This window comes from Cupressus sempervirens, chromosome 2, assembly GCF_028749045.1.
Source record: "Cupressus sempervirens isolate cs-2001-9-10 chromosome 2, ASM2874904v1, whole genome shotgun sequence".
Taxonomy (NCBI): Eukaryota; Viridiplantae; Streptophyta; class Pinopsida; order Cupressales; family Cupressaceae; genus Cupressus; species Cupressus sempervirens.
Window position 1 is genome coordinate 102,267,513 of NC_143119.1, and position 14,415 is coordinate 102,281,927.

Here is a 14,415-nt window from a genome sequence, read left to right on the forward strand (position 1 = left end):
CATAAATTAGGTATTATAGATATGATATAATTATTTTCCATGAATTTAAAGAGAACATACTAAGCATTAATTAGTCATATCTATTTAGTGTTGATTGAACACAAATCAATAGATGGGTAAAATAATTTTGAGTATTGAGAATAGAAATAGATATAAGCACCTTCTCTATTTTGTAGAGAAGTAGATGTTTGGATTTTGAGAGTGTAGCTGCAATGTTTCTCTAATATCTAGCCATCCCATGGATTTTGGTGGTTGTTTACTTCCTCTAATGGTGCTTGCAGTGCTCTTACCCCAGCACTCACTGGAAGTTCCTTTACAAGACTCACTCACTGGAAATTACTTTAAAAGACTCTTGCATTTGAAGACACCATTGGCATGAAGATCAATGCAATAAATTCATCCATTGACATCCACCTCAACACATGCAACCAAACACAAATCACCACATTTTTTCTTGCTATGACACGTGACAAATGCCCTAGACAGACATGTGGGCAACCATAGAAATTTAACAATCTTAGAAATGGAGAAATGAAAATCTTGAAGTTGTCTATAAAATTTCACTTGATATAAAATGTCAAAGATCATGTGGGACACTTGGATGATCTGCAACATGGCAGTGGGTAGCCAAAAAAAATCATCTAATATCTTGATGAAAAAATGAAAAAGACTACGAAGAAAAATATAGACAACCAATTAGAAAGAAGAAATAAAAAATTTAAGTACCATTTCAATACGGAAATTTTGGTGGACCATAGATTTAATGAATTTTGCACAATGTCCAAAGAATCAATTAATAGTATAATTGCTATAAAAAACTATTGTCTCTTGCTTAATGGCAAGGACTAATAATCAATTGATTTTATACATCATCAATATTAACATTAATATGTAATCCTTCTTATTTATTATAGCATAACTTATTAATAACCTTTTATATACTTATTAATAATTTTTATAAATTTACCTTTGAATAGATTTTTGGCAAATTTAGGAGTGTGGAATTGTGAACTTTAAATCAGTTACGTGTATGGGAGTTTAGACATTGAATGTGAATATTCAAACTATCAATATGGAGCCCCTTAATGGACATGGAATAAAATCCTAAGAACGGAGAATACTAAAAACAAAAATCTGATGGGATTACTAAGGTAGTTAAGGAGGGACCCATAGCTTGGCACACTTGAAGTGAAAGCTTCGAGGGTGCTGATTAAGATGGACCTTTAGTGCTAGATCTTTGAGATAAATCTAAAAAGACTCACCATCCACTTTTCTAGATGAAAGATTTTCCCCTTCAACTTAATAAACTCAACAATATTAACATAATATTTAAGTGAAGGTGGTAGTCTCCTCGACATGATAAATCTCATCAACAAAGTGAATGAGATCATTAAAACAATTGCCCCTCTCTCTCTTCCTCCCTTCTATTGCCTAAACTTGTGGCATTGGCATTGGCCAAGACAATTTAGCTTTTGAAATCGTATTACGAAGGAAAAGACAACCCGAATTCCTTTTATGGTCAGTGATTCGGTACGGCGGATGGATGACTCATCGGCGACGCTGCTCCTGAAAGCAACGTCATCGACTTCCACTCCCCCCATCGAAAGCGACGTCCACGCGTAGCGTAAGAAAGAAAGCCAAAGCAGACACGCATACGCATGTGTTGCCCACACTTCGCGTAAATTCAGGATTCCTTCACGGCAAAGGAAACGGAACTCAAAAACATATTTTCATTTCTCCTCACCACGTTTGTCTATTTAACAACTACTCCTCACTCAGCAATTCAATTCAATTCAATGCTCTCTAGTGTCCACAAACAATTCAAGAAACAAAAACATACTTCACTTTTGTATTCTCGTCTTAACTTTTCGGAGGAACTGCTGTTGCCTTAAACATTTGACGGATGGATCTCAGAGCCGCTAAAATAAGTGGCAAATTCGGGCTCCCGCCTCTGCCCAAAAGTTCACGAAGACCACCTTCTGTTCACATTGGCACGAAAAAGTTCGTTGTTAATGCCGCCAGCTCAGGCGATTCAGGTAAATAATTACTTTGTTATTCCTTCAACTCGTTAAGATGCTTCAAAAGTATTCAAGTTAAGTAAACTCGTGCGGCTTTATGTGTATTGCAGGGCGGGGGAGAATGGTGGACGAGGACATGCTTGTTTTGAGAAAAAGAATGTATGAGTTGAGAATGGAGGAAGAAATGAAGAATGATGTTCCTCCAGAGGAGTGGATGGAGTGGGAGAAGAGGTGGTATCCCACTTATCATTCAGATGTCTGCTCTTCGCTGACGTGGCTGCAAAATGTGCTGCTGAACACAAGACCCGGCGTCACCATGGCCACCGTGGCTTTGATTTCGTTGAGCGTGCCAGCGTGTCTCTTTCTTCTCCTCATTCACTGCTCAATTGCTCTCAACGGCTTAACTCCTCACTTTCTCAGGTTTTTGAGTCGCTAGCTTAGCAAAGGCAAAGATTCTATCAGTATGTTACGGATGGGCCATATTTTTGTCATTCGGATTTTCAACCGAAATATATGTTCTTTATCGCATTAGAGTTATGCGGTCATGGCCAGGAACATCTGTGTTACTTGAGCTCTAACATTTTAAGATTTCCAGATCATTTCTTAAAGCTTAAGTAATCCTTGCTTAAATTTTTGTTTTTGAGATGTACTGAACGCAATCTCATGTAATTTATGACTATGATGTGATGTCATGGAATGTCGGATTACAAGACAGGCCTACTTATTTTGTTGTGGGTCACATGTTTACGAAATTTATCAAAGAGAATCTCAAACTAGGAAAGTTGGTTTTAACTTCTCAGTCAATTGCTAAAATAGTCACATCCGTTTCGTGTGGACATTCGTTGCGTGCCACTAATGATTGCATAGGCCATATAAATAGGTTAAACATTGGAAATGGTTCCGTCTTCCGTGACTTTGTGCGGTTGCTAATTAGACTAGCACTTGCACTAAAAGGAGGTGCAAGGAATAAGCTGATAGGTGTTTGATTTTGAAAGCATAACTGAAGTTTATTGCACCACTATGAGGAGGAGGAGGTTAAATATCAAGTTTGTTGAACTTTGCACCCAAGAAGTTTGACCTATCTTTTTGATATACAAGTTGATTCAACTTTCTAACTTACATGACTTTTAGGATATCTCCATACCCAGCCAAGCACTAGAAAAATGACTACTAGGGTTCATGAAGTGACAAGAGAATTTTCTAAACCATATCTTGTCCATTGTTACAAGCCAAATCAGACAAACAAAGAAATTAAATTGGTCAACCATCCTTGAACCATTTCACCATCTGTTCACAACCAATTTGTATTTTGATCTATAGCCTTTAGTTCACATTTAAGTTGTACTTCTTCTAGGTCATTCTTATGGTGTTGTGTTCCATGAGTTTACAATTGTCTAATTAATATTCTATTTTTAAAATCCTAATGAAAGTACATCATCTACTGAATCTAAAAATATGCAATGCATTTGTTTGTTGTTTATTAGCTCCCTCCAAAGAATTTATAATAGTATAAATTTGAGTTAATTAGAATTTGTTTTTAGATGATGATACTGAAATTTTAATGAGTTTTGTAGTGTTCCAAAACAAACTTAAACATTTTAATCCTTAAAAGTTTTCTTTCTTAGATCAAAATGTTTCTAATTGTACCAAAACGAACTTAAACATTTTTATCCTTAAAACCTTTCTTTCTTAGATCAAAATGTTTCCATTTGTATCCTTCTTCTCATTTTTGAACCATAGATACCACTCCATCCTAGAAGCCATAGAAGAGGGATGAAAGCTTCAAAGGAGATGTTGTCAATGTTAGAGTAAATAATTATTTATTAATTATTTATTCTTTTACTTAAGTTTACTTAGGTTAGTGCATTTAGTTAATAGTTGTAGTCTAGGAGTTGTTGACAACATGGGAGTTTGTTCCTATTTAAGTCATACTTATCTCCTCACCTTGATCAAGGATATTCCACCTTTCGTGGACATATGCTTAGTTGTCAACCTTATCTTCTAGCACTTTCTAGCTTGTTCTACAAGCTTCCTTGAGGTCTTTATGTTTGGGCTCTCTCATTATATTTCATAACTCATAACTCATTTTCAAGGCATATTGTATAGCAATACATTTTTCTTTGTTTGCAATATCTTTTCTCTCAGTCTATTTAGTTTTTCCAAGCTCCACCTCTTCCTTCTTTGGTTTCCCTTTAATAGGTTATTTGCATGCAAGTTATCTTAGTGAGTTGTGAAGTTGGCTTTCATCAACTTATACATGGTATCAGAGCCTCCCTGCTGCTTCTCAATTGAAGGATTTTTGAAGCTACAATTCAGAGACACAAACCTTAGTTTGTTTGTACATTTTTCTTCAATAAGGGGGAAGTGTAATTTTTTCAGGCACTTTGCGCCTAAACGGATGCTGCCATTGAGTACAAAAGGTTTGTTAAAGTTCAAATCCATATAAATTTTTTTTATTTTTGAGAAAGTCACTTTGGGAGGCAAATTTTTTTGCACGGGAGGCCATACAGACCGAAAAATGCATTTATTATGCAATTTTAAAAAAAAATCCATGTGCAGAGCTGCACAACTATAGAATTACCTAGCAACCACCACCATGCCACACAAGCCCCTCCCACGCACCACATATGTATCGCCGTCACTAGCAGCATAGCTGTGGGGTAGCCACAATGTGGTAGCCGCTCTGCAACCGCCACCGCTTGGCCAACCCACCACCCACACCACTAGTGCCTCCCTTTCTTGCCACTTCTGCCAAGGCTCCTCAGCTCATCCGCTACCACCTGCACCTATCACACTAGCAACCCACATGGCATATTTGACAGTTGGCACTGTTCTATAGCTACCACGTGGCACAGGTGCCATATTGGCACTTGCCACATGGCACTACCATGCCGTCTCTTTTTTTGCTGTGATGACCCCTTCATCATCAATTTTAATCTCATGATTTGCTCATGTCAATATTGCATCAAGACCTCTCTAGGGTCCTTTTGGACCTACTTGCAATTTTTTGGCCATATCTTAAGCATATCCAGGCATTTTTCTGATCTGTAAGAATCACCAGAAAGCTAGTTCCAAGATGGAGACATTGGTGCAAATATTTTGTGATTTTAATGTAGTTTTGTGGCTCATTTTTGTAGTCAAAGTTTGAATTTTTTTTCACTTCGAAAATCATATCTTTTGCATCCCAAAACCATTTTTTGAAAATGTTATATTTTTGGAAAGCTGGTTTTGTCATCTTTTTAGAAATGCTATCATTTTCTTTAGATTCTGCTCAATGTTCTTTCTATCATATTTTTGGCATTCTTACTCTATGGTGGATATCTTGGGTGTTGTAGGTCCAAGGATCATTTTGATGGCATGGGATCTTTTTTTTTGGGATGTATTATTTTTTGTATTAGTTCTTTTCCTTTTCTGATTATTATTGATATTATTTGTAAGCATCTTTATGCAAACACACTGAGATAAAGTGCCACTCTTGCATTTTGGGTTCATGAACGTTGTTTTGAGATAGTTGTACTTGCACTATTTTATAAAGCACCATGGGGGGGATAGTTGTTTGCCACTTTTGTGCCCTCTTCCTTTTTTGCCCCATGTAGCATTGTTGACCATGCCTTTATAGGTGTTTGTACCTCTACAACTCTCTCGTCATTCTTGGTTCTTTCTATAGAGGATTTTGGCCCACCTTTTCAGTTGCCTATCATCTCACCCCATCTAAATTAAGGTGGGGTTATTCTATTGTTCTAATGCTTCCTTGGTTCGATGGTTTGATAGTGTGAACTATGTATTTAGTACCTAATCCTATGTACTAGGTGATTGCAATGGCTGGCTACCTATGTATTTCGGTGAGATGGATCATCTACGATATATAGACATGCTTGGTTTGTGCCTTCTTCTTTCATGGAGGTTCTTCAGATCAATAGTTTCTTTCTGATAATAGAATTTGTAGCTTCTTCATGCTTTAGTGATTCTCTTCATGATCTTCTCTTTGTTCCTATTTTATGAGACATTCCTCTAGTTGGAGGCTCTTCAGTCCTTCGCTAGATTTTCTTACCTCTTTTTGGTAGAGGGTATTTCCCATGACATTTTCTCTCTTTCCCCATTTTTAGAGGTTGCATTTCTTTGCATTGTACATGGATACCTAACATGACTTTGTTGCTGGGACCCATTCTACATTTCATCTTAGTTTTTGTGAGCTTAAGGCATTTCCTTAAGTTGAACTTAAGGGGGGTGTAAGAGTAAATAATTATTCATTCTTTTACTTAAGTTTACATAGGTTAATGCATTTAGTTAATAGTTGTAGTCTAGGAGTTGTTGACAACACGGGAGTTTGTTCCTATTTAAGTCATACTTATCTCCTCACCTTGATCGAGGATATTCCACCTTTTGTAGACGTATGCTTAATTGTCAACCTTATCTTCTAGCACTTTCTAGCTTGTTTTACAAGCTTCCTTGAGGCTTTTATATTCAAGCTCTCTCATTGTATTTCATAACTCATAACACATTTTCAAGACATATTGTATAGCAATACATTTTTCTTTGTTTGCAATATCTTCTCTCTCAATCCATTTAGTTTTTCCAAACTCCACCTCTTCCTTCTTTGGTTTTTCTTCAATAGGTTATTTGCATCCAGGTGATCTTGGCGAGCTGTGAAGTTAGCTTTCATCAACTTCTACAGCCAATAAGGACTCAAGCACTGGATTTGGTAATGATGTGTTTCCTATGAGCTATTCTATTTAAATGTCATAGTTGACCTGTACTAAAATTATAAAAGAGAGTACTTCAAATATTCATTGATTGACGATTTATAATTAAACAACTATACTTTGGGAGGCTATACTTTTATGTAAAACACGTATCCACACGGCTTTCTAATACCCTGGGCTTTGTACCTATGTTAACATAGAAAAAGCCCACACATGTTAACATTGGGTGTACAACCTCATAGAAGAACATATGCACACACACAAGTGAATGAGAATTGCTAGTTGGCCTAAACTGCAATTATGGTCCAATAAATGTCACTTAAAATGGAAACTTTGGAACTGCATTTTAGATGTCCAAACAAAATGCTTAACTTTCTTGGTAGATTCCTTTAAATAATAGTCCAATGGTTGCCATGAAAGATGCATGAGTTACTTCATGATTATAAGATAGGTAGTCTTGGCCTATATCCTCACTATTTGCTCTGAATAGAGCAATTTTTTTCAAAGAATTTTATGGTAACAAACATAGGTAGATATATAAATTTAAAATAACAACCTTGATGAAATGTGATTTCAAATGTTACTAAACAAATGTTAACATTTAAATATATGAATTATTTAATTAATATTATATTATATATTGTTTAAATACACTTGACATATTCACCAATTAATTAATTTTATACTTAATATAATTAATGATGCTTATATTTAATACAAAAGGTATTACTTATTTAAATATCTCAATTGACATTGATACCTTTCCCATAATATCATTTGATGGGAGGGCATTTTAGTAAACCACTCTGCACCTACAGAGAGAACATGGCTCTTGACAAGATAAAAAGGAGTGAGAAGACTCCCAATGATTTGGAATATTTCATTTAGCTAGATTAGAAGTTGAATATGAAAGTTAGATCCATGCAATGGACAACTTAGATCAAAACAAGAAGAGAGGACAGATATCGACAATGTTTAGCAATCAGCATGGAGCAAACTCATCAAACATTGGAGGAGGATCGTCAACAATTCAATGGCGAATATGAGGGAAAGGAATATCACTCAGAGTGGACTGAATATAATATAAAACTTAGGTAAATAAGACCTAGATATGTGGTTGTAATACCAAAACTATGTCTGGCCACCCTTAAACATAAGATACTAGGGGAAGAATTAAGTTTGGAATAAAAAAGTTAGTTTTGGCTATTTAACATTTTTGGTCTAGGAATTAAACTTAGTGTATGATGTTTAAGTTGTTCCTACTTGTAGCTATTACATCACCATTCATATAATTGACTTCCACAACCTCAAATGAGTCAAAGGTGTTTGATGAGATGCACATTCCAGAAACAAAGACTATATTGCATCTCAGTCCATTCGAACAATCTTTCTCACAAAGTCAAAAGTTCAAATATAATTCTTTAGTTATTCAAATATTCAATCCTTGTATCAATCAATAAGCTTATGCATACCAAAATACTAAAAAGGGACATTACATATTCTATCTAAAATTCATAGATCTAAAGAAGCAAAAAATAATAATTATGTTGTCTTTTAACCATGGTGTGAATTAAGTTGCATAGTTTTAAGCTTCCAAAATGGTGAAGAAGAGTATCTAGAATTGTCATGGTAAAGAGAAAAGATACATAAAGCTTGTTTGTAACAAGAAGTTATGCTTATGAAATAAAACTGATCCAAATTCACACAAAGATGGATTGAAAATATTAACTTCTTACCACTGGGAACAATCTGTTGCTCTTCATTGTAATTTATTTAATAGAGAAAAGAAAACTAAGATGCAAATATAATTGTTAAGATTTGTTGAACCATTGTTACTCATCAACACAATAATGCAAAATATCTGAGTAATAGAGTATCATGAGAAAACTCTGGTAGGTATATATGCAAAAGTGGAAGCTATGGTTACTTCATTATCTCATTTGAATATAAAAGAAAAGACTTAAACAAAGAGCATTAAGGTGAAGACTCTTGATTCTACAACTTCTATTAAGAACAGGACAAAAAGGACTTGATCGCGAATTTGAACAAAGATATGAAAATTTTCTCATGCATTGGTAATAACTAGATCTTGCAATTCAATTACATTTTAATATTCATGGATATGCTCAAAGGGTGGACTTGTTTTAAAAGCTTCAAAATCAATTCAGGAAATACAATTTTGTAGAGCAAAGGCAGGTTCAACACACTTCCCATGCATTAAGGTACTATCTGTGCCAAAATAGAGCAAGGGATTTGAAATTTTCTGAGAACTACCACAGGTGCATAAACATCAAATCAAAAGTAACAATATATTATCTAAGAAACATGGTCATTAAGCTTATTTGGTAGATCACACAAAAAAATACATTTGTTTTAACAAGCATTAGGAACTCTTTCGCAATTCGCCTTACAAGCCTACGATGAAGATGAGAGCTTTTGAATCAAGCATGGACATCAGTCGAAGCATAATTCATGGTGTAGTAACTATTACGCTTCTTGTCATCAAACTTCTTTGACAGGACGCCTCAAAGAAATGGGTTTCATAGCGGACGATGAGTGTAAGCACAACTCAGGCACGTAAACTATCTGGCAAAATGAGTTAAAGACATCCAATAGATTGTAATTTAGTCCACTTCTGACTGAAATTAATTTGACATAAAGGCTTTGTAAACTTTAAGGAAAATTTCATTGATTGGCCTTAGTCTTATCTCTCATGCCATCCCCCTATTAATGTGTTGCAGTAAATGTGCAACTGCAATTTTATTTGACATAACTCAGTAAGTTTAGTCATATCATCTTTTGGCAAATCATGAACTGTAAACCATTTTCAGCTGGTGGTTTATCCGCGTGAGACAACTTCTGGTTGCAAGCAACCTTACAAGGAAAGCCTATCAGCTAATTATCGTTTGGGTATGAATATGAATGCAATGAGTATGTTGTAGAGTTATAAAAGCATTGTTTGTGCTTCTTCTAAATTTCCTTTATATTTCTTTATATCTATTCTTTTCTATCTTTTCCTCTCTCTCTCCCTCTCTATTTCCTTAAAATATTTTTATATATTTACATCTTAATTTATCTAAATCTATTTTTATTACATCATCTAACTTTATATTCATCTTATCTTTATTTTCCTCTACATTGTCCATATAATCTCTCTCTAGGACCCTTTCTATACCTTTAAATCTCTACATTTCTATGTCTCCCCCAATCTCTCCCTTTATCTCTATTCTTTACTGATATTTTTAACATATGGCTTTGCAAGAATTGAAAAGAGAAATGTCAAAAATTTCACCATGGATTTTTGTTGGCTTAACATTTTATGAATTTTCTATTGAAATGGTGTATATCAGGTAGCAGTCTATACAAGTTTCCATTGACAATTATAAAGGCACCACTAAATATTTGTCTGCATATCATCACTTTCATTTAAGTAATAAAGTTTTTGTATTTAATCTAACTATTTTCATTAAGTATTTTTTTATAGAAAAAATACGTTAAATTGTAAAAGATCTTTAGAAGTCTAAAACTACTTTAAACATCATGAAATAGCCTTGAGAAAATCATACAACTATTGTGTAATAGTCATATGTTCACATTCAAAAAATAATGTTCAACATTATATATTTATAATTTTATTTGAAAAAGTTATTGTTATCTATTTTTTATTAGTAAACTAATCATTGCTAATTATTTTTAATTAATAAATTTAGAATTTTAATTAAATAATATTATTATATTTTTAGCAGAAATAATATAATTAATTGTATAAAGTTAGAAGCTATTTATTTTGAATAAATAAGATATTTATTAATCAAAGAAAGTATTAAAAGCAAAAGTAAAATGATAGTATAAAAATCTTTGTATATTTTCTTGGTAAATGATAGTATAACAAGTGTATATCTTTATTAATTTAAAAATTTTATTATCAATAAAAGAAAAAATATGTTTAGTAAATATTATTTAATTAATTAAAATAATCATTACAAATTTACTTTTAGTAATTAAAAATAATAATATTCTTAAATGAATAGAATTGAAAATTATAAATTCAATGACAATATCTTCATATTAAAAAAAAAAAAAAAAACTTTATATACAAATTTAATATTACTTTTTATATTAAAAATTAAATATATATACATTCTCAATATTTTATTTTTTATAGAAAATATCATCGATTTGATCAATTAAACAAATCTTATATAACGTTAAGATTATTTTTTAAATTAAAAATGAAATAAATATTTTTTAATATTTTAATTGTCATAAAAAAATCATGTATTTAATTAATAAAAGAATCTAAATTAAGAAAAATAATATTCATAAATTTCTATAATAATGAATAAAATAAATTTGTATTAAATTAAAAAAATATAATTAACATTTTTTAAAATCTTGTTATCTTTTATTAATTAGAATAATTTTTATTTTTTTATTAGTAAATAGCCGAAGCCTAGATTCATTATTATTATTTTTTGGAATTAATTATTATTATATATTAAGCGAAGGTAGATTCAAACCCAAGACCTCCCACATAAGAGGCTCACAAGTTACCATTGTGTTGTAGGCTTTTGCCTATTAATTAAAATAATTAGTAAAATTCATATTTTAATAAATAAAAATACTACAATTGAGATTAACAATAATAAAACTTAGAATTTTCTAAAATAATAAATAAAATAGATTAGTTTTAAATAAAATAGATTTCTATTAATTGAATACACATATTTTATATTTATTTGAATAGTATTTTCTAAAAAAAAAAATATTTTCTCTTAATTAATATAATCAACATATATATTTCATATTATATAAAAATATCCAAATTAGATAAACACTAATAAGATATCTAAATCTTTTACAGGACTAAGCAAGAGAAGGTATTCAGTAGGGATTCTCACATGGCAACAAATCTTGATCAATCTGTAAATTAATCCTTGTAAAAGATATTATTTTTAAAATATCCTTAGTTGTATTCACCAAAGAACTTCTGTGATTTCTTATCTGGGGTATGCCCTTTGGATACTATGTAATTTTGGGATGTATGTCCTACCAGTGCCCGTTTGAATGGAAGATATGTAAAATATTTTTTTATTAATAAAATATATTCAAAGGCTTCAACCATTTACCAATAAAAAAATAATAATAAATTAGATATCTAAATTTCTACAATAATAATAAAATAGAATTGTATTAAGTAAAACATATTTGTATTGAATTTAAAAATATATTTTTGATTTTTAATTCTGACAATAAAAATAAAAAATTATCTATTTTTTTAATAATTAAACAATCAATATAAATTGCCAATCTTTTTCAAAAAAAATCACAAATAAGAATAAACAATAATAACATTCCTAAATCTCTAAAATAATAAACAAAAATAATAATTTTATTTTTTGAGTATTTTAAATTTGCCTAAAAATCTATGCATAAATTTTCTCATTGTTGAACTTCTTCCTATAAATATAGGGTTAGAGTATTTCAAAAAACCAAAAATTAAAGAAGACTCACACACTTAAAGGTATTTGATATATTCATCTGAATAAGGTTCAAATTGGAATTCCAATTGTCCAATTTTTAGTAGTTATCTACTTTGTATAGTGTTAAGTGTCAATTGTTGATTTATTATACTAACTGTTGTCTTTGTTGGCTTTTATATAGCAAGAGATTGCATTTATTGAAGTACAAATACAAAGAGGTATGTCTTTGTCATTCAACTTTTAAAGAAAATATTTATCTTGTCATTCTATTATTTCAATGACATCCTTTATGTGTTAGGGAATATTTTCATATTTGTTATCCAATGCTCTCCAATTTTTCTTTGTTCATCTCTTCTTTTATGTATACCTTTTGATATTGTACTATTTTAAATTACATCCTTCAATATTTTTTGTTGTTGTGAAAAGAGTATTTTCCATTCCTTAATAGGTACACTTAGACTAGACAATTCCTATTCTAGGTTATTATGTATTTTTTTACTTTATTCACTATCTTCTACTTCCAAGTTATGGAAAATAATCAACTGTGTTAGCTAATTATAGACATTTGAAGTGATCACTCTAAAAATGATGTCCCAACGCTGACTGAAATGTCCATATCTATAAATTGGAGGGGAAATGACCAAAACAATATTATTGTTTTGTCAAACAACCTTCTAGAAAATTGGGTTGAGATATTTGATTGTGTGATTCAAATAAGTAAGAATGCACCTAATCTACAACACATTAAAGTTACTGCTATTGGAGAAGCATTGTGCTAATTCCACATTACATGTAAATGAGGCATTTTATGATCTTTTGTAGGAGTTAGCTTACAACAAGTACTACAACATGGAAAATGCATACAAAAGTTTATAAGTCTATATTCTATAAGATTTTTTGATGAATCTTAGGCCACCAAAGTCTTCATAAATGGTTTAATGCTTTTCAATGAATTTCCTAGTTTTTTGGATGTTACAAGGAAGTGAAATTTCATAATAGTCTATTTTCATTTGAGTTCTTTCCCTTTACCCTTTACTTCAAGATTCCTTTACTATATTCCACATGTGAATTTAGCTTGTATAGGGTTCCAAGATCCCTCCAGAACTTGATATCTATATTTATTGCAAAGAATGTATATTTATTTTTTAATATAGATTATGATGACTCCATATTGGTAGCATGCTTCTACTAATAATATACATACATAGATTCATAAAACTTAGAATACTTGCATTCAAGAAATAGAAATGAAGAAATGAACAATCTAGATGATGTAGACATGAATGAATTAATTGGAGCCACTATCTCAAATAGGACTTTCAATTAGTGCCGACCTAAATGATCTTAGAATGCTAGATTGATGTGATTTTGACAATAATAGTAATGACGAAAACCATAATTGTCCAACTACTTTTGGATGAAATTGCACCTAACTTTGTAAGCACAAACAAGATTTGTGAACAACATACACAAAAAACCATAGCTGTACACATTTAGAATAACACATTATCTTTACAAAAATAACATGCACTTACTATCATTAGAAATCATTCGTTGCCTATGTCTTCCAACCAACCAGTATTTATGATCATACAAGGAACAACAAAACTAGAAAATCCTATCTCATGAACTACATAACAAAGAAACTACAAAGAAATGGTCAACAAGAAGTAAATCCACTCCTTTCTCTTGCTCAAACATGAATAGGTTCATTTAATACAAGCCTCAATAATACATACATCCCTAAGGATTCGAATCGAAGACATGCAACCTCTCCAAGCACAACCACTAACATCTCTCCAAGAAGAGATAAAAAATATAAAATACATTCTCATCAATGATATGAGCTTCATTTGGCCAGAGATACTTCTAAAAATTGATATTAGGCTCTGTGAAACAATACCCTAAAATCAACATATTTTCTCATGGGGCATTAGTATTGTACTTGTAGGCGACTTTGCACAATTACCACCTGTGGTGAATGTGTTTACCTATCTATGCATCTCATACAATTGCACAAAATCTATGGTGAAAAATTTAATATAGTTGTAACATTGCAAAAAATTTACATACAAGTGGGTGGTGATAGAATGCAAGTACAATTTTGATAAACCTTACAAAATATGGGCAAAGGAGAACCAAAATAATTAGATTTGGAATTGTAAATGACATTCAAAAATAAGAACCTAACAAAAATTGAATAAGAAGATT

General features: G+C 31.5%; 1 protein-coding gene across 1 annotated transcript; it reads left to right on the forward strand.

Moving 5' to 3' along the window:
• The first annotated feature begins 1,763 nt into the window (after positions 1–1,763).
• Positions 1,764–2,810, forward strand: LOC149571241 (uncharacterized). The gene is made up of 2 exons (XM_089808711.1): positions 1,764–2,036; positions 2,129–2,810. The coding sequence occupies exons 1-2, from the start codon at positions 1,904–1,906 to the stop codon at positions 2,452–2,454; spliced, it is 459 nt and encodes a 152-aa protein (XP_089664837.1). The 5' UTR covers positions 1,764–1,903; the 3' UTR covers positions 2,455–2,810.
• The last annotated feature ends 11,605 nt before the right edge of the window (positions 2,811–14,415 follow it).

Coding starts and splice junctions, on each gene's coding strand:
- LOC149571241 (XM_089808711.1), top strand. CDS start 1,904: ATGGATCTCAGAGCCGCTAAAATAAGTGGCAAATTCGGGCTCCCGCCT. Junction 2,037..2,128: donor CGCCAGCTCAGGCGATTCAG/GTAAATAATTAC, acceptor TGTGTATTGCAG/GGCGGGGGAGAATGGTGGAC.